Raw genomic sequence first — 27695 nt, forward strand, 5'->3', positions numbered from 1 at the left:
CACAAACATGCTCAGGGCAAGGATAAGCAGCCCTGTGGCAAAGCGAAATAGTAGGAGGGTTTTCTGAATTGCAGTAGCCACCCTTTGGTGGGTACAGCCTCGGCAGAGCCTGCAGGGTTTCAGGCACAGGGACCAGCCCACAAGTGGAGCTGGGAATCAGAGCAGTGAGCGTGCCACAACCCTGCTACGCACATTCCAGAGCCCTAAGAAAGTTCCAGCTATGCGGAGGCAGGTACCTCAGGCACAAACACAAGCCTGAAGTAACTGAAACTGGGCTTGGTGATAGTTAATTATTCAGTCCTTAGCTGGGATCACTCAGCATTAATGTCAGGGCTAAGCACTGTATGAGTGCCATGTAAGCACCATTCCTGGCACCAAACATCAAAACCTTTGAAAAAAGCCAAAGAGTAGCTAGTATGTGTTGTTTGCTTTCACTCACAGAGAAAATCATACTGAGGCTAATCAAGCAACTTCTCCCCAAGACCTGATCAACAGGAAACAAAACATCTACTTCAATTTTCCAGGCCATCAAAATGCTGACCACCACTTTCTCCGCCAGAAATGGAGGTGGTGATCTGTAGTTTCTTTCCACTAGACACAGAGGACTGTGTAAAATAATATAAAAGTCACAGGTGCTTACAGATCTTTGATGATGGAAAATCAGATATTGGCCCAGTGAGGTCTGACTCCCAACCAACATTTCAATTGTTCTGCCCTTATGAAATACATGAGGTAATACACCACAGGAAGAGCTAAGCATGCAGCTAGTGAAACAGATGGTACACTCTGAAGGAGGTCTCTTTCCACTGTGTCTGAGGATGCCTTTCTTCACCAGCCCCCTCAGCACCACAGTGAACAATAGCTCTGACTAGCAAGCAGCAAATCTACCACCTGCAATGCCTCTGAACAGCCCTGACCTCTGCTGTCTTACTATCCCAGCCAGGTCTTTGGCAAACACTACACACTTCACAGCCCATGGACAAAAGGGGGGATTCTGTGTACAGCTCAACCAGCACAGCAGGGACAGCAGTGTGAAACCTGCTCATGAGCCTCCCCAGCCAGGTTAGCCAAGTCCCATGTGCCCTCTCAGGGGACCCAACTCATCTGAAGGAGGTGAAGAACAACATTCAAGGCAGGACCACAGCAGCTCTGAAAGGCTATCCAGGTAAGCAGTGTATGATCATCCACAGGAAGCAAGAACTATTAAAACCCATGAGGCAAATGACCTGGTTTTTGTTATTTATGCTGACTTCACCCCAGCACATCATCATGCTCCCCCTGCCATGAAGATGTCTTCCTGCTGTCTTTCACAGTCAAGACAGCACATGACTTAGGGGTGGCTGGAAGAATAGATCTTGCCAGCAATCTTGCCTCAAGATTGGCAAAAAGTATCAGTATTTTATGGATACAACTGCAGGCTACAAGACCAAATATGTTGAATTGTTTTATGCTTTTATATCCACTATACTTCAAGAACCAAAGTCAACTGGCACTGTAGCTCACCAGCAGAAAAACTCTGGCTTTGATATGCTCTGTGAACATAAGTCACATTTAACACTCATGTTTAGACCAAGGGAGCTAGCCAGATCACCCTGTATTTTCAGGACAAGGCATATCATTCAAAGAGTGAAGAATGGAACAAGAAAATGCTGTGTGTGAAACTATTCACAAACATAAGAGTCACCCTGAGCACCACATATCCAAGGATGGAACAGGGAGGGACCAGAGCAACCAAAGCAGGGAAACATTCAACCCCTGAGCTATTACATTCTCACTTGCTCCACTGACTCTATCTACAGATACAGACATGCCACTGAAATGCAGGTCTGACTATGGAGAACCCAACCAGCCTTTGTACTGTGCTTTAAGGGACACCATTATAAGCCTGACCAGAGACAGATATGAAATCCTTTTATGTCTGAACAGCAGGTCCTAAGCTGTGGAAGCAATTGTGTGTGTTTAGACTGAGCAGTGCAGAGCTGTGAGAGAGATACCTAGCTACCACCTGGGGTTAAGCAATATTCATGGATGCTGAAGCAGAACGGGCACAGTAGCAGACATCCAGACCAGGGTTACAGGCATTCCCTCAGCTGTGTCCCTGGCTGTACTGGTCCCAGAGATGGGCTGAGCACTGCTCAGACTGCAGTGGAACAAAAAGGGTGAATGGGGCAATACTGCACTGACTAGCTACTCAAAAGTGTCATCATTTTGTAGAAGACCCTTCCAAATCCTGCCAAAAGAAAAGCTTATGTCAGCATCAGACAGGCTGCTCCCTACCTCACCCTCTCAGTCAGGCTGCTCAGCCCCACACCCAGCTCCCTGGGAACCCAGCAGGCTCTGCTGCTGCAGGACCAAGTTGTTCCCAAAGACTTACAAAGAATCTCACTCTGCAACAAGCCTCAGCTGCACCTGAAGTGATTTAATAAAAGGTGATGATTTTTGATGCATTTATATCAGTGAACCAAACTTGTCTGGTTTTTGTTTCTGTTACAGTTCAGGTTCAGCAATTCTCAGCTGATCCAGTTAAGACCAGCAGCGGTCTGACATCAATTCATGTTGAAAGCCACAATATTTTCAAACAAAAAGGACTGTGTGCTGAAGGCAAGAAGCTACAATCAGACCAGAAACATTACTCCATTCTCCTGTGTCCAGGACAGCCTATGGTCCCTGCTGAGCCCTCCAGCTTCTCAGGGGATTAAGAAGCTGGATAACTTTTTTGGAATTACAAGACATGAGAGGTCTGAAGCTTCCATAGATCTGCTTTCCTCTTAAATCTGTCACTGGCAGGACACAGAAGTACACAGAAGTACTTGTTTCTACTGGCTAGCAGTAAGAACAGACCATGCCTCACCAAAGGAGGACAGGAAACCCTGTCCCACTAGGAGCAACTTAGCCAGGGCTCATTTTCAAAACAAAAGCTCTCAAGAAGGTTTTGCAGAGCCACCCAGTCCAATTCAGCATCGTGGGGCAGAAACGAGCACTCCAGCTGCACATGTTTGCATGCCACTTGGAGAGGGGAGAGACCACAACACAACAGCTCTCTGCTGAATGGCTTCCTGCTGAGGAATTCAGGTTTTAGTCAAAACACTGTTTTAAACAGGCAACTTAAAATATTTCTGGCTTAGAAAAAAACAGCAGAGATCAAAGAAAACAGCAGCAAATTCCAAATGTGTTTCTTTGATTCGCTGGCTTCCTGCTTCAGGGAAAGCCTGTAGCAGGTTTTGTAGCAATTTGTTTCTACACTGACAATCGCAATCTGATTTGACTAAGGATACCTGCACACACCATCCCCCCTGAAACAAGCACAGCGACATCAGCTAAAAAGAGGTTTATATTTACAAGTGTAGAGCTCAACAATACAAACAACCCCTGCAGGAACTGTTCCTGTTTAAGTACATCACTTCTGTGAGCAGGGTACTACAGCAACCAGGACATTTTTATGGGAGATGGGTCAGGCCTGAGCTTCCCCTCTGTCCGGATAGTGTTGCTCTGCAGGGTGATTCAAAGGCACTTAGTGCCCAGCTTTTAACCCCGTGTCTCTACTGGAATCACAAGCACGGTGACCAGATGCAAGGCAGGATTTCTGGCAGGGCTAGTAATCCTCTAGAAATTGAATGCAGGCCAATCAACTTATCTGAGGAAATTTTAGCTTCCAACCGTCACACCAATACATTACAAAACCCAACCATCAACAAGCCTTAGACTTAAGTCACCTTACTCTAGGTCTATATTGGTTCGACACAAAAAATAGAGATCTGGAGAGCACAGCAAAAGTGGATTCAAGCCATGAACATGAGAAGACACACAAAAAAAGAAGTCTAAACACAAAACTAGTCAGGCAGCAACAAAATCAGGACTCCCACAAAACAAAAGCTGTTTTCAAAAAGCAGTAACAAAACAAAACACCACATCCCATTTGCCAACGAGCTTTACTTAAAGCTCCCATTCCTTCTCCCCTTTTCCTTTTTTTAAATTTCCATGATTATCTATTGGCTCCTTAGTTTTACTTCTGTAGAGATCTCCTGGAGCTCTACAGTAAAACCATGCATTAATTACAGCAAAAAATTAGTCCTAGTGGAAGTCACAAAACAAGTTCTCTCTTGTACAGATCCCAAGTAACACACTGCATGTCCTGCACAGCCATCATGCAAAATATCTCTACCTCCCCACACTCCCTCTTCCACAGCAATGCACAAACAGGTCTCTGCAGAGCCAGCCTCCCACAGACTGCCCACGGCCAGCCCAGCAGTACACGGCTGCTTCACTGAAAGGAGGCAATTTCACAGGCCTTCTCTTCAGCATGACAAACTGCCCGAGGGGTCTGTCCCTAACCACTGAGACAGCCTGGCAAGCCTCACAAGCCCAAAGGGTTCTTTAGGAAAGAGCCAGGACACTTCCCACTGGAGGGGAAAAAGCCCAAATCACCACGGTTCACAGAAGTTTAAGTAGTGCCACTGAAGGTGCTTGTCCACCTTAAACTGAGCACCTGGTTGCAATAAAAAGTTGAGGGACTCAGAGGGCTGTTGAGGGCTGGGTCTTCACCTACATCTGCACATGCAAAACACAATATCATCTTCCAGGCATTAATTTAGGGCAACAGTCCATCTCCATCCTATGTAACCAAGCAGCATCCAGCTGAGATGACCAATTTCATTGGCCCTTCCATTCTTCCACCTGACCAGTTTCATATAGCTCTTGGAGCAGTTCTTTCTCAAAAAATCCAAGAGACAAAGATGCCTCAAAGACTCCTTCCTGCAGGTCAGAAAAGATCCCTCAGGAATGATGTGTATGATGGTCACCGTTAGTCCCAGGGGTTTTTACACACAGCAAATAGCAGACTGAAACCTGTTTATGCTATTTTAGAAAAACAGAACTGCTTCTCACCTTGGAAAGCAGAGGAGCACACATGTAGCAGAGGGAGTATCTCCACAGATATCCAACATCTGTCAGATCTTTGATGAAGGGCCTACTCCCTTTCACCTTGCCCCCTCCAGCTGGCCCACTGATGGCAGACCCTAACTCATCTGAGCTAATTCAGAGCTGATCACTTCAGGAAACCAACACCTGCACCTAACTCCTCATAATGCCAAACTGATTCTGCCAGCAAACTCCCCATCAGTAACTTTGCACCTCACTGATTAATGGCTCTCACTAATAAGATAGACAAAATCCAACCCTAAAATTTGATAGTGCAGAATTAATCCATTATATCCCTCCCCAGGGGTTCAGGCAGCCCTGGCTGCACACTGGGAGACAGCATGAAGGATAAAATGGGGCTCTCTCAAAAGACAAGTGTAAGGAAAGCAAAATGAAACATGTACCACAGAATACCCAGGGTATGTAGCAGCAGGTCCCAGCCCTGAAAAGTGTGCAGACCACAGAGCCAAAATCAAGTGCCCACCATATGTGGGGGGTACAAGTGGCTTTTGTCTCTTCCAGTAGAAGTCCCTGCAGAATACAGAGTGACAAACACCAAAAAAGCACACTTCACTGGCAGTGCACAGGCTGCATGAAAGGCACATACGTGCACATGCACACACTGAGGTCAAGCACAAGCACCAAGGACTTTCCCCTAGACAACTTTAAGGAAGCCAGGCAGGTTTTTCTCTTGCTTGGCAAGAGAAGAATACTGTGTTCCTTGGTATTAAAGAGCCATCTAAGGGAAACTGACCTGAACCAGAGTTCTGAGAACAGGATGTCATGCTGGGGAAAGACCATTTTTAGGTACAGTGTCATTTACTTCCCCTGAAGTTTTATATACACTCTTCACTTCAAGAGAGAAATTTAGAAGCATTACTGTTTTGAGACCAATGAATACACTTTTCAGACGTGTGTTATAAGCATTTCTTATTTATTAGCAAGTCTTTGCAAAAGGGGAGGGATTAAGTTTTCTATTTATGGAGACAGAGAGCTACACAAAGGCTGAGGGATTTGCCCAAGGTTACAGGTGAATCAGTGGCAGGGACAGAACAAGGTGCCCTGACTCAGAGGCACCTGCTGCCAGCACAAGGCAATGCCACCCAGCTCTTGTGCTCCCTGAAGCTAGGCTTAAGTCATCCTTTCCTCGTGACACCAGTCAATTCCTAGTCAGTGACTGTCTGTCAGGAATTCTCCAAAACACCAAGAAGAATGACAGATTTTAAGAACCAATTATACTCAACAGAAGATAACCCCAAGGAAAGGTGGTCTGAGGCACACAAAGGAAAGCACATCCCAACCTGTGGAACACAGGTGCTATCTGAACAGACACCTCCAAGACATGTTTCACATCTTTCATAATATCCTTCCCTTCCCCACATGCTCACAGAACTCTCCTTTGCAGGGTGAGAGCAACTGCTTACACACAAGAGGTGTTTCTGTATCCTCAGCTCCCAGTAATGCAGGTTAGCAGCTGGTAACATGGAGGAAGAGGCAGCACTGCATTTCTCCTGCCAGTCATCTGTAACAACTCCATACACCACAGTGTGGGAAATCACAAAAGCTTTCTCATACAGACTGGGTTCATATCACACAAGCAAAAAGAATGCTTCAAAAGAGGGACACAAGCTTCGAGAAGGATCTGCAGCAAAGCAACGATCCCAACTAAAAGACAGATCAGTCATGGATCAGTTAGTTCCACTGCATCACTCTACATTTATAACAAGTCTCCCAAAGCAGCATCATCAGTACAGATGGAAACTTAGACAACAAAGTTAAAGCATGCTGCTGCACCACACAGCACTCACCTTGCTGCCTATATCTTCTCGCTTGTTCCCAGGCTTGCTTCTCCTCAGCTTAATGGAAGGGGAGCGAAGCAGATTTTTGATCCGACTTGTTATCGTAGACCCTTCGACTGACATCATCTCCAGGTGCCACGGAGGTGTTCACCCCACACACAGACTGTGCCTGGGGAACGAGCCCAGGTTTGAGGCAGAAACACCAATGTGCCTAGCTTGGCTCCCACGCATTCACATATCTCTCAGCGATTCTGCTCGGGAACTCCACTCCTGTTACACTGCAAAGCTATTCAAAGGGGCTGGCAGACTTTCCTTTTGCAGATTCCAGAGGATCAAATCAGCAGCAATCTAAACTGAAAGATGCACCATGAGTCAATACGATATTCACAGTAAATTGAATTCTAGCCTCATTCTTTGCAAGAAATATAAACGCAAGAGCTTATAGGATGGAGGCAGCATTACTATTTTCAGAGGTTTCCACACAAATTATCATCCATTTAGTATCAATTAACACATCTACACCAATTCCCAAATCCAAAATTTAGATTTTGCAATTCAATATCATCTTATGACAAAGACAAAAATTCCCACCCCTTGCTTTAGCTCCATACACGTCCATTCCACCTTATGCTTCACAGCCCGGAAAGCACAATGCTGTACTTGACTATTAAACACCGAGTCGCAGAAAAACCCCGAGAAAACACACGGGGGAGTTTTTAACTCTCACAAATCTATCTCTGTTTTAAGTCCACACAATTACACAGTATGTGATACCAGATAATAAAGGCATTTCGATGTTTCCACGTCCCCCCACCCCTATTTATAAAGTGAATCAAGGAGGCACTACAGCTGCTGCCAAGGATTACAGAGCCCCGGCCAACACCTTCACCTTTCCCGAACTAGCTGGTGGTGGCCGGGGGGAAGAGGGATGCAGTCAGAGCCTGCAGTGAATTATCCTCCCGGCTTCTGTGCAAAATGGGGGCGGGGGGAAGAAAGAGAGAGACAGAGAGAAGGGGAGACAGAAGAGAGGAGACGAAGAGAGAAACGTCCAAGCCAGCACAGCCGGCAGCCTCCTCCTCCCTGCGGCGGCAGCACTGCGGCTGAGGGGCCGCGCCTCCTCCCCCTGCCCCAGCCCGCCCCGCCGCGCTGAACCTCTCCCACCTGGCGCCCAGGAACGGCGATCCCGGCGCCCACGGTGCCCCGCAGCGCCTGCCCATGCAGCCGGCCTGCCCCGAGGAGGGGCCGCGGCGCGGGCCGCCCCCGCGGGCGGGGCGGGGGCCGTACCCTGGGCGGCGGCGGCGGCGGCGGCGGCGGCAGTGGCAGGGAGGGGGCGGCAGCGAGGGGGCGGCTCCGCAGTGCCAGGCGCGGGCCAGGCGCCGGGGCCAGGCCGGGACCCGCCCGCCGAGCCCGGGAGCGCAGGGGCGCGCGCCCGCCCGTCCCGCCGCGCCCTGGCCCCGGCCCCGGCCCGGCCGCCCGGCAGCGCTACGGCGGCCCGCGCGGGCCAAACCGCGGCCGCGGGGCGGCGGAGGGAGACGGGCGGCGCTGGCGGAGGGATCGCGGCGCGGAGGCCGCGCCGGGGCGTGTGTGGGCACCGTGCTGGCCTGTGTGGGGACCCCGGGCTGGGCTGTGCCTGGGGCGGCCGCCGGCGCTGGCGCGCTCTAATGGGGATCCGAGGGTGCGCCTCCCCCGCAAGAGCCAAGTGAGACCCGGGGGAAGGGCAAAGGCACGTTAGAGGCCCGTTCTGCCGTGCCGCCGCCCCTCAGGACCCATGGTTGCGCCCTCCGCCTCTACCGTGCCCTGTCCCCCTGTCCATCTTTTCCCTGGTTGAACCTGTTACTGTAGTGTCTCTGGCAAAATGGAACGCGGGTTCGCACGACTTGCAAACTTGATATGGCAATTCCCAAAAATAGCCAAACTACACTTGCCAACAACAGCTAAGCAAATATGGAGCATCCCTTGAACAGCGACAGCAGAAATGTGGAAAATTGGCCCGTGCATAATACAAGAGGTAGGACAACAGCAGATGCCACGTAACCCATCTTGGTGTCTCACACAGGTTGAATTGTTGGTGTGAATTTGTGTGTCTGCAATTCACCCGCGCTGTTTGCCGACCCTCTGGCTGTGGTTGTTCCTTTCGAACAAAAGCATTTACAAATCTGCTTCCTTCCCCTTCAGAGTGGGTCGGCACACCACGCCTGGGGTGTTGCTGTCACTGGGGGTGTCACAGTGTCCTGACTGCCCCACACACCTGCCTGGCCATTCCTGGCTGGTCACCACATCCTGCCTGTGCCACAACAGGAGCCTCCTGAGGAATGACAGGGCAGGGGACCGTGAGACTGTGTCATCCTGCTGCTCTGGGGTGGGAGAGGGGACAGAGGATGTCACCGTGTGCCCTCATAGTGTGGGGTGGCTGACACTTCACATCTGGTGTGTGGATCTTTTACTGGGGCTAGGATGTTCACAGAGGTGGTGTGCAGGCTGCTGGCAAAGCCATCCCCATAAGCAGCTGAGCTGGGTATTCCTGGATGACCACAGAAGCCCACAGCCACTCAATGGCAAAGTAGGGCCCCACTGCCTAGGTTCCCAGCTATGAGGAAGTCCTGGAGTTCCTTCTCTCCTCAGCTCTTCAAAGCTTTTGTTAGGATTCTGGCAGCCCGCTGGCACATCAAGACACCAATGGAGTCAAAAATTTGGACACTCGTGTGCTGGCTCCTAGCAGGTGAGAGCCTAGAAGCAAATACACATCAGGCAGCAAGAGGGTTTTGCCCTGGAGCTGTCTAATACCCATTCCCCAAGGAAGAGTTCAGAAGCCACTGTGCTAATTCCTTTGCTTCCCAAGTAGGAAGACAGCTGCCCTACCATGCTATGGCAGCTACTAGCCACAAGAGAGGAGGTGGGGAGGCAGATTTCACAAGCCAGCAAGCCTGAATTGCTGTCAGAGGGCATACATTTAGGATGTATCTCTCTCTCTCTCAGCCCAAAGAGACGGTGTGTATCAACACTGGTCACACCACAGCCTTAAAGGGGGAAAGGAAACCAGCCTTTCATAGCATGGGAAGTCCTGCTAGCTCCCTCTTCCTGAACATGCCCTGCCATTTATTGCAATTTGTCCTACATCCTTGGAGTACCTTTCTGGCTCCCTGTTGCCTACTGTGGGTGACCTGCTCCCTTTTCTGTCTTTGGTGACTGCCCTGTCTTCAGTGACTAACTCAAACCCAGACTACTCAAAGCAATTGGAGATGATCCTTCCAAAAATACAGGCTGTGAAAATTTGCTGAAGTTCAGGCAGAGATTTACAATGACAAATGATCTACATGGGTTATGGTCTTGCCCATGGTAGCCAGCACACTGCCAGCATCACAGCTTGTGACTGTGTGAACCTGCACCACCGGAATTTCAGGAAAAGTTTGTTTGCATTCCAGGTGGGATTCTGAGCAGGCACAAGGGCTTGCAGGACTAGGATCTTAAGGCTTATCTGGTCAGAAACCTGCATAAATTGATGAAAACACCCAGAGGTATAATAGGGCATGCTTCTAATCTCTATCAGTAACTTGCAGGAAGTGAATTTAAAATGTCAGTGTCTAACCTTTGATAGCTTTTGTTTTGATATATATGCCAGAGAGAAATCCATGCTTGTTGCTGCATCAATATGTCATAAGGTTCTGGGAACTATGTCACTTTGAAAGATATCAAATTTCCTGGGATTTATAATAAAATTGCAAGAGCTGGTAACATTGCAATTATTTCTAAAATGGAAGTAATTGATGTCCATGGAGCTAAGAGTGTATATATAGAACCATGGAATCATACAAGTGTCTTAGCTTTCAGCCCCAGACACAGTCTACAACCCGAGAGGTGGCACATAAGAAAAGGATTCTTTTAGAAAATGTGAATATTGTCCATTCCCACCAAACTCCTTGTCTTATTGCTCAGTAATAGTGTCTTCATGCTGAGGGTGAGGAGAAACTCATGAAGGAAAACAGGCCTGCTGTTGCAGCAAAAATAAAATCCCTCTTCTAGGGAGATTTACACATATGCTCAGCTTAATCCAGACTATCAATTCTAGTGAGTGGAACTACTCACAGTGGATATGGAATTTGAAAAGGGCACCAGCCTGTACAGGACTGGGACCTGGCACTGCAAAGGAAAAAAAATGTAGTCAATAGTTCTTAAATTTCTGCTGCTCAACACTAAAACATCAGAGTCATCACATTTGGGAGAAACATGTATACATTTGAGAAAGAACTGAGGGATGTCTTTGAAAACAAGGGACAGCTGAGATGTATGCTTGGGAGACGCTGTTAAATGCAAGTGGAATTGTTCCCCTTTTGTTGGAAGCTGAGCACAGCATAATGTGATTTGTGATTACAAATCTTTGTGAAGTGAACTTCTAAATTCACTGAAAAGGAACTGGGACAGGGAATGGATGTTTCTGATTTTCAGACTAAAGCATACTACCTTTCTAGTTATTTTTGAAGCAGCATGAAATGTCACAGTTTCTTCAGTTTGTCCTAAAGAGAAAGGTCTTACCAGTGTTTTTTAAAGAAACTTTTTCTATAGTTTCATTAATAAAAACACTTGCTCTTTTTTCCTTTGATCTCAATAGTACAAAAGGGAAACAGGCAGGAAACACCAGTTTCCTCTAGGTTTTGCAGTACAAGTCTTACCACACACCTGTTTCTTTGTTAGAGGTATACGACTTTCCAATTTTAATATCAAATTTATGAAAGGTTAGTGTAAAACCCTTGCACTGACTCTGCAACCACCAGAGCTTTAGCTGGAGAGAAGCCAGAGCAGATGATGCTATCCTGCCTGGCTTCTGTTCTCCCAGCCCTATCCTCCAAGAAATACCAAACCACCTGAAATGGAGAAACTGCTTTTCATCCAGTGACATGACTAGAAGCAATTGGTAGACCTACTGCTCCATGACAAGCTTCCTGATGTTGCTCTTGCTCATGGTGTCCAAAATAAGCTTTCCTATGGCAGCAGTCAAAGTGGTAATCTGCTGACCAGTCATTGTGTCAAAGTTCATTAAAGGTGCATGTGTGGCTTTTGCTGGGGCAAGTGCTTCACTCTGTGCTCGTTCACCCCAGCACTTGCTGCTGTTTCTTTTGTTGTGCCATTATTGCCTCTTCACTATTGTCACAGATTACCTTTATTTCTGAACAAGGCTTGTGTTTTTACAGTATGTCCCTGTAGGGTCCATCTCCACAGGGCAACACCTTTACTGAGATCAGTTAATGATAACCAAAAGCAAAAGGACTTTCAGCTTCACTCTGGAGTCATGAATTCTTCCTTGACAGAAAGGATAATGTACCATGAATAAATTATATCATTTATCTTTGACATTTCCAGCATGTGGTCTTGAATTATGTGTTCTCAAAAAAGTCTTTCTGAGGGATGCCTTAAATAATGAATGAAACAGATGCCTCAACAAATTAAATGCCATATTTTTAAGCACTAGGTAATGAAGTATCTGAAAATGTTTTTCTCTGCTGCAGAAATCCTCTGTGCTTTTCTAAGAAATAGCATTCTGCAGTAGTTCTGTAATCCTGTAGGGATCTGAGCAAAAGGAACATTTTGGAAGTGATTAAAAAAAAAAAAAAAAAAAAAAAAGAGAAGATACTTTCCTAGTTAAGAATATAGTGATAAAATAAGAGCACATAAAAGAAGACACAAAGCAACAGAGCAGAAGTGCTACATGAGTCCTCTGAGTATGATAGTAAACATTTCCTTGAACTTGTTCTCCTTACAAGCTCTTCTCACTACCTGTGGCCAGGCAGGGAGCATGGGGTGAGTCTCCAGACAGCTGTGCTGACATACTCAGAGCAGATGTAGTCCCATGACTGGATACACTAAGTGCTTTCCAAACTCTCTGTGTGATGGGGCTGCAAGGTGCTCTGTGCCTCTGAAACCCTGATGTGCTGATACCATGTTGCAGCCAAGCCCCTGGGTGGCAGCTTGATCAACTTGGGGTTTTGCCATTTTAAATTTGTTTTCTTTGTCAGAGAAACAGATCTAAGAAAGGATTTCATTTTTTCAGGCACCAGTGTGCTGGAGCTGACCTGCTCTCTGGTCCTAGAGGGAGCTCCAAACTGGGAGCTGTGGCAGCCAGCATGAGCAATTGAGGCCAGCTCAGTGACCAGGTGAATTAGTCAGGGAGCAGCGTCACACTCATGCAGATTCATAGCTCCCACACAGCTCAGAGGATGGGTTGACCACCTTCACATGTGCCTGCAGAAATACTGGGGACAGACATTTTGCTCCATACCCTCACTGCTATGTTCCTGAGCAGCTTTCAGGCCAAGTGAAGAGCAGAGAACACATTTTTCCCACAAGCTTTAAACTCTGTGGAAGAAAAGCATTTGGTCTTCTTCTATAAGAGCTGCCTACCCTCCAACCTCCAAAGGACCACAGTGCTGCTTTCCAGTTAGGATAATGATTGTCATTTCAGCCTCACAGGATGTTGATTCAGCAGGGCCATTATGGCTTTTTCCTCATGTTGACTTCTTATTAGAGTAGTGAAAAGCAGGCACTCAGATGTGGAGAGAGGGTGAAGGAAGAAAGATAAACACCTTTGGTCTAGTCCAGAATAAAAATAACATATATGTACAATATATGAGAAACTAGACAAGTAGAGTGTAAAAGAAGAAAAGCAGCTACCAGGCAGTATATAGAGGGCATTTCAGGTTTAACTTTTCTCCAGCCATGAAAATGACTGTGAACTTAATAATAATTTCATTATTAGCCTCTTAATTAGATATGAATTTGCCCTGGCAAAAGGCACCAAGACTTATTTTCTGGACATACAGGGGCCTCCAAAGCTCAATGTACAGTGTGTCAGGTGATGAAACCCAAGCAGAGTTAGTTGCTTTTGTTGCCTTGTTTGCTGGCAGTGAGCTTTGTCCCTTCCTCTCTCTCATTTATTGCCACAGCTACAAGGGATAAGCAGAATGCGTTTCTGGAAATTGTTTCCAACCATAGCTTAGGCCTTTTTATCAGGCTTCTGATACCTGACTTGAAATGTTTAGAATCCAGCCAGCAGTTACACGGGATCTTTTCTTCATGTGTTCCCATTGAAAAGCCATGTAGACATCTATGGTTCATAACGCATCCAGGGAGAATATGCTCATATCATAGATCCCAGCTGTGCTTTAAAAAAAGAAAAACATACATGCATGAATGCCATTCAGCTGGTTGCTAGGAAATTGTGCTGATAAAGAGAAACTATGGGGAATGCAAACAAAATGTGTAGTATAGAAAGTCCAGCTGAAGGCATAAAGTTACTGCTTAGAAAAGGCTTGTATCCACTAAGGACTGATAGTTTCTGAAATAAGACAAAATTTGTAGAGATGTACTTGTAAATCCCAGGCACAGCTACACTCATTTTTTTCTGAATTAGAAGAATGTCCCCTAAACTGAAGGAAAAAATTACAAATCCATTTCAATTTTGACTCTGCTATTGTAACAGGTGAATGAGTCTGCTTATGTCTCACTCCTCTATTTCAAGGGATCAGCAAAACCCATGCTCTCAATTAAAACTATTTTTAACGTAATTAGCAAAGTGCGCACATGTGTCCATTCAGCTGTCAAAGCAAGGCCATGTTCTGACTCACAGGTGCCTGAGGCACATGTGCATCCGGTGCACAGTGAGGTGTGCTTTCAAGCCTGCTGTGGTGTGGCAGATGTGACTGATAAAAAGAAATCTGTGCTGGCTGACTGCAGGCTGGAGGAATGGCTGCTGGACTTCCCACAGCCACCTTGGGCAGCACATGTGGTGAGCAGTGCTCAGGAGAGCCTCACCAGCACCTTAGTGCTGCAGGGGCAGACAAGCCTGGCAGGGCACTGCAGGGGCTAGTGGCTCCCTAAGAGCAAGGCCACAGCCCCCACTACTTCTGTTCCAGCCCCTCCACTAGTACATTAGCTGTTCACTAGTTGTGTGAACAGCTATCCCCACTAGCTCTGACCCGGCCCACACATTTGTGCATTAGCCAGCTTGTGGAGAGAGATAAATGATGTTACAACCCTATTAAATTTGCACCAGAAGCAGGACCTGTCTTTGTTGTCCATTTCTCAGTGGCAGGGGATGAGAACGCTATGTGGTAGCATCAATGTAAATGTGAGTGAGTGTAAATGTGTTGTGCTTCCTGCTGGCTGCGTGGAGGTTACAAGGGAGGATAAACATCGAGTACTGAGGCAAAACTCAGCTCAGACACTGCCTGGGCCAGTGAACTTGACATATCACAGCTTTGGCTGCTCAGACAAGCCATGACATGGTACCCAGGCTAATCCACAGGGTCCTTTCAAGCTTAGACCTAGCAGAGTCTGGCCCCATTTACACACAGGACCAAATGGTTTGACAGTCTCAAAAGCCCTCGGTGGGACTGCAGCGTTGCATGAACTCTGTCACATTTAGACCGCAGTTACCTGGGACCTCAGATGTGGGTAGAGACAAGAGCAGCACCATACAGATAGGAGAAGACTGTCTCCCATTGACTGGACAGGTGCCAGGGCTAGCAGGCACACAGAGATTGGATGTTGGATACTCCTACTTGCAAGGGGAGTCCAGATCTGAAAACCACATGATAGGAAAGCATTTGACTGAGCTGGTACTTAAATAGGGGATGCCAAATCCTTGTTCCCGTTTGTGGGAGTTATTTGTGTTCCATTGTTCTCCCTAATTACTGCTCTCTGGAAATACCTACCACAGGATGAAATTACCATTGAACTCTGTGAGGAGGGATAAAGGCCTCCCTTAGAGCAATCACTTTATACCTTTCCCAGTTTTGGGCCCATAAACTTCTTGCAGTGAGCAGGGCTGAAGACATCTTGTACATACACTTCATCTTGTTAGCAGTGGGCTTAAGGTGTTTGTGAAAGGTAGTCAAGAAGAGCTACTTTCCACAAATGTTTTAAAAATAGTTGCAAGGGCTCACTGAGAAGAGACTGAGGCTCACTGAGAAGAGACTGAAAGCTGCTGCTTGACTGCTTTAAGATCACCCAGAGGCCAGTTCACTGTAGAAAGGTTGGGTTGAGCTATGTTATATTGGGCCGGGTTAGGTTAGAGAGAGCTCCTTACTGTTACAGGCACAGAAAGGGATCACAAGATAGGTTTTCCAGCATGTGTCTAAACAACTCATTGTCCTTCACTTGTCCTCCCTCTGGCAGCGAAAGCAAGAGCATACAAACTAACCATCTTCACTCCCAGACTGTTCTGCAATGGAAAGCAGGGAGCTGTTATTTTCCAGGTTCTGCCCTCACAGAAGAGGCCATGCAGCTTTCTATGGGGCTAAACATCAGACAGGAACAATGCCACTGCATCACTTGGCTGATGTCTGCCTGAATGTTCTTATGTGTTTAGGCCAGCTCTGCACAGACTGCACGGATGGCATTCAGCACAGAGGCTGGCCCTGGCCCAGGGATCTGAAAGGAGAGATGCTTGCAAACCCCTCTCTGCTGAGCTGGTGTTCCCAATGGCCTGCTGTCTAACCTCCCCCCACTCCCCAGGAGAATGTAGGTCACTGTTCACATTGTTTTCCTCTGAGCCTGGACCGTTCCTGTTTTGCCACTTTGTTTGCAATTATCCTGTACTTTTGTAATTGACCTAAATAAGCCTGTTTGTTTCATTTTCCTCCATCCCATGCCTTATGTTTCCAGAGAGCTGTAATTAATAAGAACGATACAGCATGAATATCTTCTGCAGGCCCAAAGCGGGCAGTGCCCTGGCTGGAGTTAGTCCTGCTCTTGGTGCTCAGCAGCAAGCTGACAATGTAAACCAGAACTCAGGAAGCTTTGGGTTTTGCCCAGAGAAAAAGACAGCATGACAGATCTTACAGCTTGACTGTGCTATATGGCCTCCACAGATGCCTTTTATTGTTACTACTGTTAGCAAAATGAAAGAACTAGAGCAAAACTGTGAGCAAGCAAATAAGAAATCCCTCCAATAACAAATGATGTCCAAGCACTATATTGCAAGCCATGAAACCCACCCATTTGAATCAGTTTTCACAGCTGCTCACTTTGCTCCCCCAATCACACTTAGCACAATGATGATGCTCCAGATTTCCTCTTATGTCACAACCCTGCCCTCCCCATGAGGTCTGAAGTGTGAATGCTGGAAAATCAAATGCAACAGAGCATGGAAGTTATCCCACTAAATCTCTCATGCTGTTGGGCAATACTCAGCTGGATGGGTTTCAGGCACTGCTTTTTACCTCAGTTTTCCCATCTGTTCTCATGAACTCCTGCTTGGAGAGGAACATCTCATGAATGTTTCCTTTATTTTGCACTACTTTTTGCCTTTTGCATCCTTAAAAGACAAAAGTAAACATCAAAATAAAACCTTGCAAGAGAGCTTTCCCCAAAACTTCCTGTTGTGTTCCAGACCCTCCCACAGAGATGTTCTGCTGCTTTCCTCTGGGGTGCCCATCTCTGTGTCCCCCTCCTGCAGGCACGGCTGTGTTGGGGTCCATATGTCAGGTTGGCACGGAGGTCAGTACTGAGGCCCATATGAGTCACAGAGCCTGTAGAGGGCTGAGCACTGTGGCGTCCCTGAGCACGAACTCCAGCCTCTCACTTTAGAGATGCTGGAGGAAGGCACAGGGAATGAAATGCAAACTACATGTCATGCTGTTCAGAAACCAAATACCAGAAATGCTGGCACTGCATCTATTTGTAGTCTTACTGACATGTAGCTAGTATCCTACCTAGCAGAATGCAGTCAATGCCTGTCCCTTTGCTTGTGCTTGGTTCTCTAGAAAGACTCTGAGAGGACTTTAGTAGGTGTCAGATACAAAGCACAACTCAGACCCAGGGTAGACTCTGTCCAGCAAGCTGAGAGACGACATGGAGATAGGCACAACAAGAGGGTTTTCCAATTAGCCTAAATTTTGTACCCAACTCTAACTTAATTTCCTTGGGAACTAAGGCAAAAAATTACCCTAAACCCCTTTTAAAATCCCCTCCATTTAACCTCTTGTTCCTTGACACAAGCTTTGATATCCTGGTTTCCCCCTTTCTCTGTAATATACCTTGGCTTGCAAAATTCACCATGCAGAATGAAATCTGAACTTTCCACTCCCCATGGCAACCATAATTCAATTAAGCAAGACAAACCTTGGACAACAGTTGGTCCTTGGACAGGACGTGGTATACTAAATACGATACCAGCAGGAGGAGAGTGAAACACAAAACTCGTGAAACAATTCTGTTAAAAGAGAGTTGGCAAGTGGGTGCCCTTCAGGACTAGGACACACAGAAATACACGCCCTCCCCTTTCTTTAGTCCAGCACACTTCACATAGATGACAACAAATAGGAAGGACTGGGATTAATGGCAAGTTTTGCATGCTTGCAAGTCTATCTGAAGAGCACCAAAGCACACATTTAACTTGTATGGATGGATGCATTTGTTTCCTTTGCTAATGTGCAAATACAGGTCTGACTAGGGATGCTTTCCTTAAGCAGTGCCAATGTGGGCAGAAAACAAATGTCAAATACAAGATTGCACACAGCCCATTAGTTGTCTGGCAGGACGACTGACTGAGAGGGAAATATAAAAGTATAGCTAGATCACACTCTCATGGTGGTAAAAAAGAGAAAACACGGTGACTAAATACCAAAGTCACAGCAAACCCAAATATTATTCTCAGAATGACTAGAGTTAGGAAGGCTAGAAGGCAGGTAGCAAGAGCCTAGAAATATTGCCCAGGAAGAGGCACTATCTCCATCCTTTGAGGTTTTTAAGTCCTGGATGGAGAAAGACCTGACCAGTCTGGTTTGATCTCATGGCTGCCCCTGCCCTGGACAGAAGGATGGACTATAGGTCTCCAGAGGGCCTTTCCTATGTGAATTTTTCTGTGATCCTATGAGTGCCTATGATTCGGCATACAGAGAAGGCAACTACTGACATTGCCATGACAACAAACTGGGTTTCTGCTGGTGTTGCAGCTTCCTGCAAAGAGAAGAGTGCACGCTTCCTTGAGAGAAATGCTCACAAACCCCCCAAGATTTATAGCACTAGATTCATTGGAGCTTTGCTTTCAATCTAATGAAAGAATTAATAGGTTATCAGCTTGTTGCACAGTTCATTTCTGCTTCTGCTTCCATTTTCCTTTTTTTTTTTAAGATAGTGAAGAGAAAATTACATGCCATCTTGCAAAAAGAAGATAATTACATCCTCCCCCTTGGGGAGACAACCAAAATGGCTTCAGCAAATACTCCCAGTGCCAGTGGGAGGCAGCCAGTCAGCAGCCAGGGCCAGCTGCATGTGGCTCAGCACAGCCAGCCTAGTGCTGTAAAACATTTTCCTTCACCATTTGCCCTGTGGTCTTCCTAAATAGAAGCACATGAAGCGAAACACTTCCAATGTTTTGTTCAAATACTGCTAATGCAATCTCAGCTGCAGCAACCAGGAGCTGGAAACTGGGAGTTGGGCAGATTCGAGGCAGTGGTGCTGCTGTGGTCGGTCACACACCGGGGGGTGGTGGTAGGGCTGTGTAACCTGCCGGGGTGCTGGCCTGCCCGAAGCCCCTGTGGGTGCCTGAGACTGCAGGCAGAGGATGGGGATGTGGGACTCTGCTACACAGCTTCTGCCCTGGCAATGCCCATGGGAGAGCTTGGGGACACGAGAGCACTGGGGCCTGAGGCAATGCAGCTGCAGCAGCAGCTCCGTCCAGCCACACAAGGGCTCTGCTCTCTGCCACGTCCACCTCGCACCCGGGTGCCGGCAGCACAGAGCACCTTCAGAGGCAGAGGAGTGCTTGTATTCCTGCACTCTTCCCACTTGCACAGTCTGCCTCTCAGCCCGAGCCAAGGATCCAGCCCCCTGGGACTCACCTTCAGCCAGGAATAACTTCTGACTTGAGGCAATTTTAGTAGGTCACCAACGCCGCTGGCTTTTTCCTTTGGCAGTTATGATTTTCTTCCTCACCCTATGAAAATTGAGTTTTCTTTCAAACATGAATGTGCCCCTTGTAAGCTGATCTGCAATATAATTATTTTCTCCCTTGCTCAGCAAACTTTGCGAAACTGGACATTTTCCCCATCAAAGCCAGACAATGAGGCCTTGTCTACACTGGAGCACAGTAGTAACAATTCCCACTGTGGCTGCCATCAGTTCAGCTCGCCTGGTGGGAGCCGTTTATTAAAATTTTTTCCTGAAGACTAAGCCTCCCGGTTCAAGTTGATTGCCCCACATGTCAGAGCCACAAAACATTTGTGGGGTGAGATTTTTTTTGCCATGGACATTCAAAAGCTAAGGAAGCAAATTCAAAGCTTTGCAAAAGCAGTCACAAGCTGCAAGTCTGCTTGAGCCATTTTTTAAAACCAAGTAGCCACTGTAATCTAGAAGTGCAGACACTGGTTGGGGAGCAGGAGTTAATCATTGTCCTTGCAAAAGACTTGCCAGCACCACCTTTTCCTGTCATGGTTTTATATCCAGTCACCTTAACAGAAGTTAAAACATGATCACATCAGACCTACACCATTACAAAAGGTATCAAAATAACCAGAGCAGGAAAATTGTACAGCTGTATTATCCATCTCGTACGCAGAAACCTTCACATGTGCTTGAAGTTTGCTGAAGCTTGGCCCATCTGAAGTTATCCAGCCCCATAAGCTGTCCCCCCATCAGAGGCCACACCACCACCTCCCACACAGCCCAAACCCAGCCAGCCCCGGCCAAGCCAGCAGCTGCCCCCACCCTGAATCTGAGGGGCACGTGTGGGGCTCCCACCGACCCCCATCCATCCCAGTGTCCTGCTCCCACACAGGGCTGCCCAGGCAGGGGGACCTTGTCCAGCTCTGCTGCCTTTCCAAGGCTGAGCATACAGATGTGGCTCCAGCCAGGCCCCAGAGGGACACTAATGGTTGATCAAATCATGTTTTACTCCAGCTACATAACGTTTTATAGTAACATACAGGTCCAGCACGTCTCCAAAATAAGGCACAGCATTAGTTCACACCTTCTCAAAGCTCAGCACTGCCCATGCCTCCGGCTCAGGCAGGGACAGACAAGGCTGTCTTATCAAGAACTGTGCCCCCATGGGGGGCCACGGGGGCCAAGGGGTCGTGGCCAAGGACATCACATCTTCACCCGTGCCAGGCAACAGCTCCTGCAGGAAGAGGCACTTTTAGCTGCTGTTTACACAACAGCTCCAGCCTTTATTGAATACCAAAAGAAACCAGACACCTTGTCTCCATTGAGGTTTTTCCTTCAGGAGAAAAGAAACTCAGCAAGGAATTCCACGATCCCTTCAAAAATTTTACTGCTGTTTTAGGACACCTTAGGCTGGAGCATGTTTTGTGAATAAAAGAGTATAGCTGGCAAGCCCTCAGCCATGCAGAGGGCAGGGCGAGCCAGAGGGAAGCGGAAAAGGGCAGAGGGATATAGCATAACACTGCTGCTCTTCAGAAGAGAAAACCCAGCACGTGCTTAGCAATTGACTTGGTGCCAAAAGGCGAGTGTAGCCACAGGCCTGGGCTTTAAGGTGCTGGTGTGTGTGTGTGTCATGGCAGGCCAGGGAGCAGTGTGGGAAACAGCAGGGTCTAAGCCCCTTTTCCTTACACAGAGGATGGGGTTCAGGAGTCCAGGCCTGAGCAGGCAGAAGGACTGGTGCAAGAAGGAGAGAAAGAGGAGCGCCTGCCCCTCAGGCCAAGAGCAGCTTGTGCAGCTCCTGCAAGGGGCTCTGGCACACAGGCCACTGTGAAGGCAGCAAGGGATGGGTGGTGCAAGCACTGGCAGCAGCTTCCCCAGCTGCTTCTGCCAAACTACTGAGTCAGCTCCAGTGCAGACCCACCCTTCTCCTCTCACTGCTGCAGGAAATCCTGGCCAGGCACTGAAATGGAGGCTACAGCGGCACGTGCTGCTGCAACAGCCTTCAGTGGACAGTAGTGCGCTGTCCTAAAAACACCTGTAAAGCTCTTATTGTCCTGCTGATGGGCTTCTTGTTAAACAGAACTGTCAAGCTGCTACAAATCAAACAAGTCTTGATCATACTTTAACTCTGAGAAGGTCCAGGAGAAGGGGAGGTGGTCATCAGTCCCCATCCCCATCCTCCTGGCCTGAAAATACACTGTAGTGTTCCATAAACCAGTGAGCTTGTGTCATGCATTCATTCTCCCTTTTCGTTTTTTATGTAGATTAGGTCCAGCACAATTTCAAAAACAAATTCTGGCCTCTTTTTTTTAAAGATGATTGGTATTAATACTGAGGTTACTTTACATTTTTTATCTAAAAATAATCACAGATCACTGGATCTGAAAGTCCAGGGCACCAAAGTCCATTTTCCAGATCCAGTGGCACCTCAAAGGCATCAAGAGTTTTATATCCTTGCAATGCTCAAGTAGCCTCAGCTGCAAACTGAAGCCCATTGCTTGGCTAAGCTCTGCAGACCCACGCGAGCCTACAGACCTTGCCCAGAGGCTTTGTGCCCGTACAGCCCCATGCCCTGGAGAAGCCAGGGAAGAGCTACACACCCGCAGTTCTGCTGCTCTGCTGTGGGCTGCCACAGCCCTGCTCCAGCAGGCCTGGGGTTTGGCCAGCAGGACAGACCAGGAGGAGCTGGGCAGGCTGTTTCATACAGCCGCTAAGGAGTTAATCGGTGCTGAAAGCGCTAAAAATGGCACAGCTTATGTCTGCGTATCTTTTTTTAGCTGCTATTTAATTGCCTGGTTTCAGCCCACGAGGCACAGCACGGGCACTTGCCAGGGGCACCGCTCTGCGCCACACAAGGGAACTACAGGGAGCCCTGTGTTCAGCAGGGACAGGAAAGGAGGTCAAAGGCAGCAGGAAAGCCTGTCTCCTCCTCCTCAGAGCTGGTCCCAGCAGGCTGGCAGAGACACTGAGCCCTGCTCTTACAGCACAGCAGCCTGCCTGCTCACACCCACGTAGCTGTGACTGCCCCTTGATACACCTCCCTGTCACATCCACATCTTACACGGGCAGGGATCCTGGTCCCTGGCAGCTACTCCATGCTGAGAGCTGAGACAGCCAAGGTGAAATGCTATCTTCGGGTTCAAGTCCAACCACTCTGATTTCCAGCATCTACCTTACATTAGAGCCAGGGCCAAGAGCTGTAATGTTGAGGAACCATAGTCCTGTACACTGACAGCCCTACAAAAAACAGGGAACCCTCACTAGAGCAAGATGAACCAGGTAAGTGACCGCCAGTAAAGCAAGGACAGGTCTTTGCGCTTTGTGTCACAGCAGCTCTGCTGGCAGCACAGGGCTGCTAGAGAGCGGCCCCACCAAAACAGGGGACAGCGGGGACATTCCCAAACACACCAGCAAGGTGAGACACCCCAGGCTGCTGGGCTGGATGCATAATTGGATTAGACAGACACAGCCATAGGTCCCAAAGCACCGGGATGTGGGATGTGCTTGCGCTGATGAGCGTGCAGGAGGTGGTGTGGCTGGAAGCCTGGGGCAAAGGGCTCTCCAGCTGCCTGAAACACTGCACGGGAGGCTCATGCTGGCAGCCTGCAAGGCCCAGGCAGCTGGTCAGGAGGATATACTGAGGCTTTCCTCTTCATCAGAAAAGACTCAGACAAGTGGAGACTAAATCCTTCTAGGGGTAGAACTCTATTAACAGAATGAAGACAGGGACACCTCCAGAAGACCTCTCACCTGGTCAGACGCCTCCAACTCCCAGGAGACACAAGATGGACAACTGAAGTGCAAGCTGAGGCAACACAAGCTCCAAATGAACAGGAACAGCTAAGTACACTGTGGTGTAACGATGCCTTCTTGGTCCGTGTAGCAGCAGTTAAAAGGGCACATAGATGAGGCACTGAGCTCAAGTGACAACAAATGACATTACAATTCCTCCACTGTCATGACCCCAAATGACAGTTATTCATTTAGATTCCATTCACTGCTAATTATGGACAAACTGGTCCTGCACACTTTTGGATTGTATTTACAGGCTCAAATGTGGCTGTAGCATCAGTTACTGCACAGGCTCCTTGTAACTCTGTATTGTCAACAGAGTTCATTTGTACCACCATCTGCATCTCCAAGAACACAATGAAAATGCTGGAAAACACAGATCCCCAGCACAGGCTGTTGGCCTCTATTAGAAAGTTCTTTCCATTGCAAGGCTGACTGGATATACTTCATACTTATATTTCTTTCTATTCCAAGAAAAAGCTTGGAACTTTAGCCCTTAAAAAAAAAAAAAAGCTTTAATTTTAATCCTTAATAAGGAATAATAGGATGAGGCCTTGCTGAAGGGTTTAATGAGAAATTTCAGAAAATATGTTGACTGTGTCAACCATTTTTATTAATTAATTCCTGTAAGGTCTGATGTTCCTCTTTAAATAAAAATAAATTCTGTGACTTGCTTACCCTCATGTGTACTTGTTCTCTTCACTGTATTTTGTCACATCTGTAAGACTAACTTCTCATTTGTAGAAATGTACTACATAATGAAGAAAAAAAAACACCAAAAAAGGGGGAAAAAACCAAAACCAACCACAAAAAAAAACCCACCAAAAAAACAAACACAAAAAAACAAACACAAAAAAAACCCCAAAAAACCACCAAAACCCCCCCAACCAACCAACCACCAAACAAAAGGACCCCGAGACACTTGCAAGTGTTACCTTCCCATTAGTGCACGTGGGAGCCATAGACAGCTACTTGTTATGAGTATTTTATTTCTTTTTAAAAAGCCTCTCTCATCTGACACTTCAGTCAAAGGCAGATCTGCAAAGCTGTTCCCATTAGGACAGCCCTTGTGTTCAACTTCTCTAAAGGAAACAGACAGCTACAAAGGATAAACCCAGGCTTGGGGTTGAGGTAAGGAATCTCAAGAGTGCTTTTCTGTGGGCCTAATCTCTCAGCTCTCCTTTTTTTTCTTTTTGTGCCACAACCAAATGTTAACCCCCATGGCTTCCTGCTCAGGGTACATCTTGTAGAAGAGAAAGTCCCTTTGGTGCCTCTTCTGCACTCAGCAAGTGAAAATTCCCTCTTATAAGGGATGACATTTCCTGCATACTGCTAAGACTAAAGGGAGAAATCTCTGACTTGTCTGATCACTTGAACCAAAACCCAATATTTGCAGTGCCAAAACTTGGGCCTCAGAGCATTCATGTAGCACTTGCTCAGGTCCAACGCCACGTGTCACCAACAGCCCACCACCACATCATTTCTGCTTCTTCTCTCTCCCTGTAACAAACTTTCAGAGCCAGTTTCTAGTTGACCTTGATTGGTTTATTTTAGTTTTACACTTTGTCTCTCACATACAGTTAAGAGTCTTGTACTGTTAGATTTCTACAAAAATATCAATTTTCCAAAAGCAAAAAAGAGGGAAAGATATATTTTAATATATAAAAGGAAAAAAGCTAAATCTGACATTTCATTATATTCTTAAAAACATTCCAGTCTATTTACAGATGTGTAAAAAAACCAAAGAAAATCTCCAGGTCTCTTGGTCAAGCAAGAGCGTGCGCCTTGCAGGGGTTTCCTTGTTTCTCCTGTTTCCAGAATTTTCTCATGAAGTGTTATATTCTATGATTATTGCCTCAAATGACAGCATATGTAATTTTTAAAATGGTTGGGAGCTTAAGGGAAGAGCAAAGAGTCAGCACTTAAATTCATAGCAAAATAATGTGATGCAGACACAAGACAGCGACACGAGCAAAACCCAAGAGCATTTCAAACATGCTTTGTTGGCCAGTAGAACCCATCAAAGATCTTTCTCGGAACCACACCAAATGCCACCTTTTACAGGCAGACTGGGGGGCTGGGGGGGCTGTTCTTAGTTAATTTACTAATAACATTTAGGGACCAAAAAGGTTTTGCTGTCATCTTGACATCATTACATTTTTACTGCAGTAATTTTTTTTACTGCCCAGTGTCAAACAGTAATTCACATACAGAAATTTTATACTCCCAGATAATAAACAGAACATCCTCAAAAGGACATTATTTCTTTTAGAGCATGTGTGATCGGTTATCATGTTATAGCCACTCTGTCCCACAGAGAACACACAATCCTGTGTGCTAATTAAAACTGGCTGCTGGGAAACATAAAAAAGTGAGGTGCAGAAACAAGGGTTAGTGATTAGGAATTTAAAAGTAATCACAGCACAAGTCTTGCTGCTGTTTCTCACACAGGAGGAATGAAATCTATTGGAAAAACAAACGACTACAAGTTAAAACAATAAGCAATTTCAGCCTACTGAAAATAGTCAGAACCAGACTCCCAGGTAAATAAATTTGAGACTGATGTAGTGCTAGTAAAATAATTTAGTTACTCCAGATTTCTACTAGTTTAAAATAAGGTTTAAATCCTTAAGAAGAAGCAACATTTTTTTTCTACTAGTTTAAAATAAGGTTTAAATCCTTAAGAAGAAGCAGCATTTCTTTCTACTAATTTAAAATAAGGTTTAAATCCTTAAGAAGAAGCAACATTTTTTTCTACTAGTTTAAAATAAGGTTTAAATCCTTAAGAAGAAGCAGCATTTGTTTCTACTAATTTAAAATAAGGTTTAAATCCTTAAGAAGAAGCAGCATTTGTTTCTACTAATTTAAAATAAGGTTAAAATCCTTAATAATAAGCAACATTTGTTTCTACTAGTTTAAAAAAAGCTTAAAATCCTTAATAATAAGCAACATTTGTCTAAGTACTTACTAGGATTGTAAATCCCCTCTCCTAAGGCATTAAGTGACAACTCTAAGACTCTGCAGGACTCTTCTAATGACCTAAACTCTCTTTTCCAAATCACTAATACTAGACTTGTATGAAATATTAGAACAGTGAATATGCAAAAGGCAATTGAGAGTTGTATGTAACTACTTTAAAACGCACTGTTTAGGATGGCCAGGTGAAAAATCTTTTTTAATGTAGTCTCTGGAGTAACTTTACACACACTGAGCTTGAAGGGCTTCTCTCCTCTGTGGCATAATATAAATAGTAAAAATGCTGAGGAAACACACAAGGTATGTTTATTCCCTGATGGATCTAACCTAGACATGGATCCAGAAGATGCAGGGTACTGAACAGGGCTATGGTTGTACAAACACTGCTCTCACTGTGGAAGAACATCACTTGCAACACCTGCACAACCTCAGGCTGGAAGCATGAAATTCCTGAATTACTGCATCACCAAAGATGGGCAATTTGGATGGCAGGGGGTAAGCCCAGCTGCTCTTGCTGGAACAGTTAAGACATGGAATTACATTCCTAAACATAAAACAAAATGCACCATCGAAACTCTGTATGATTTTCAATTTTCATGGCAACATTTTTTTTACCTTTTTGGAGTAGTCAAGAAGCCCCCCAAGCGCACCGTAACTTATATTTACAAACTTGATAGGAAAAGATTGTGTATACTCGTTAACAAATCATCTCTCCGAGGCTGAAAACTTCATTTGTCCAGAAAACTATGAAAACAGAAATTGTGTACAAAAATATAAATATCTTTACAGTCTGCAGGCCCCTCACAGTTCAACAACTGAAGAGTGAAGAGCATCTACAGGTTATTGAGTAAGCAGTGGCAGAGAAGAATAAAAAATACATCTTGTGATTCAATACTGCCCTATTTCCCTGGTAATGAGCATTTTTGTTGACTTTTTTGCTGTACACAGCTTGTGCAAATGCAGTGAGAAACCTCTGAGTACCTTTCCTGAATTTATAAAGAAATGAAAGGTTTGGAAAGCTATACACGTATTTTCATATTTACATTCACATGTACACCTCGCTCACTAATGCCAGGCTACAAGACTCCTGAAAGCATTCTGTGTTTTCACAAAGCAACACTTGATAGTAACATTCCCAGCCACCACAAACATCTTGAAGAATGACAGAAGGAAAGAAAATAGGACCTGGGAAAACACTCAAGCTACTTCAGCAATGTATTTAAAGACATAGCAATAGGGTGCACATTTTCTTTCAACTATCTGCAATTTTTCCTTACGGATGTACTAAGCATCAGAGGGGGAAGTATTTGTGTGAGGGCAGGAGGTGAGAGTGAG

The 27695-nt window shown here is 46.2% G+C and overlaps 1 protein-coding gene and 2 long non-coding RNA genes across 8 annotated transcripts in view; 2 read left to right on the plus strand and 1 right to left on the minus strand.

Annotated features, from left to right (window-relative positions):
• Positions 1-8151, minus strand: part of MAPKBP1 (mitogen-activated protein kinase binding protein 1) — a 100655-nt gene extending 92504 nt beyond the window's left edge. For 2 of the 5 annotated variants that reach the window (XM_068193458.1, XM_068193456.1), the window contains exons 1-2: positions 7878-8150; positions 6726-7064 (exon numbers count right to left, since the gene is read on the minus strand). In XM_068193458.1, the coding sequence (XP_068049559.1) occupies positions 6726-6842 (117 nt within the window). In that variant the 5' untranslated portion in view covers positions 6843-7064; positions 7878-8150. Of the gene's footprint in view, positions 1-6725; positions 7065-7605; positions 7744-7877 lie in introns of those variants that run through there. The other 3 variants (XM_068193461.1, XM_068193459.1, XM_068193457.1) reach the window with 3 other exon arrangements.
• Positions 8152-8454: 303 nt separating this feature from the next.
• On the plus strand, positions 8455-24053 carry LOC137475776 (uncharacterized). 2 transcript variants are annotated; one of them, XR_011000072.1, is made up of 3 exons: positions 8455-8724; positions 12760-12862; positions 16078-24053. It is a non-coding gene; the product is annotated as an uncharacterized lncRNA (long non-coding RNA). The 2 variants fall into 2 exon arrangements; XR_011000073.1 differs by having other exon boundaries at positions 19731-24053.
• Positions 24054-24183: 130 nt separating this feature from the next.
• Positions 24184-27584, plus strand: LOC137475773 (uncharacterized). The gene is made up of 2 exons (XR_011000071.1): positions 24184-26258; positions 26310-27584. It is a non-coding gene; the product is annotated as an uncharacterized lncRNA (long non-coding RNA).
• Positions 27585-27695: the final 111 nt, after the last annotated feature.

The sequence above is a fragment of the Anomalospiza imberbis genome, chromosome 6, assembly GCF_031753505.1.
Source record: "Anomalospiza imberbis isolate Cuckoo-Finch-1a 21T00152 chromosome 6, ASM3175350v1, whole genome shotgun sequence".
Taxonomy (NCBI): domain Eukaryota; kingdom Metazoa; phylum Chordata; class Aves; order Passeriformes; family Viduidae; genus Anomalospiza; species Anomalospiza imberbis.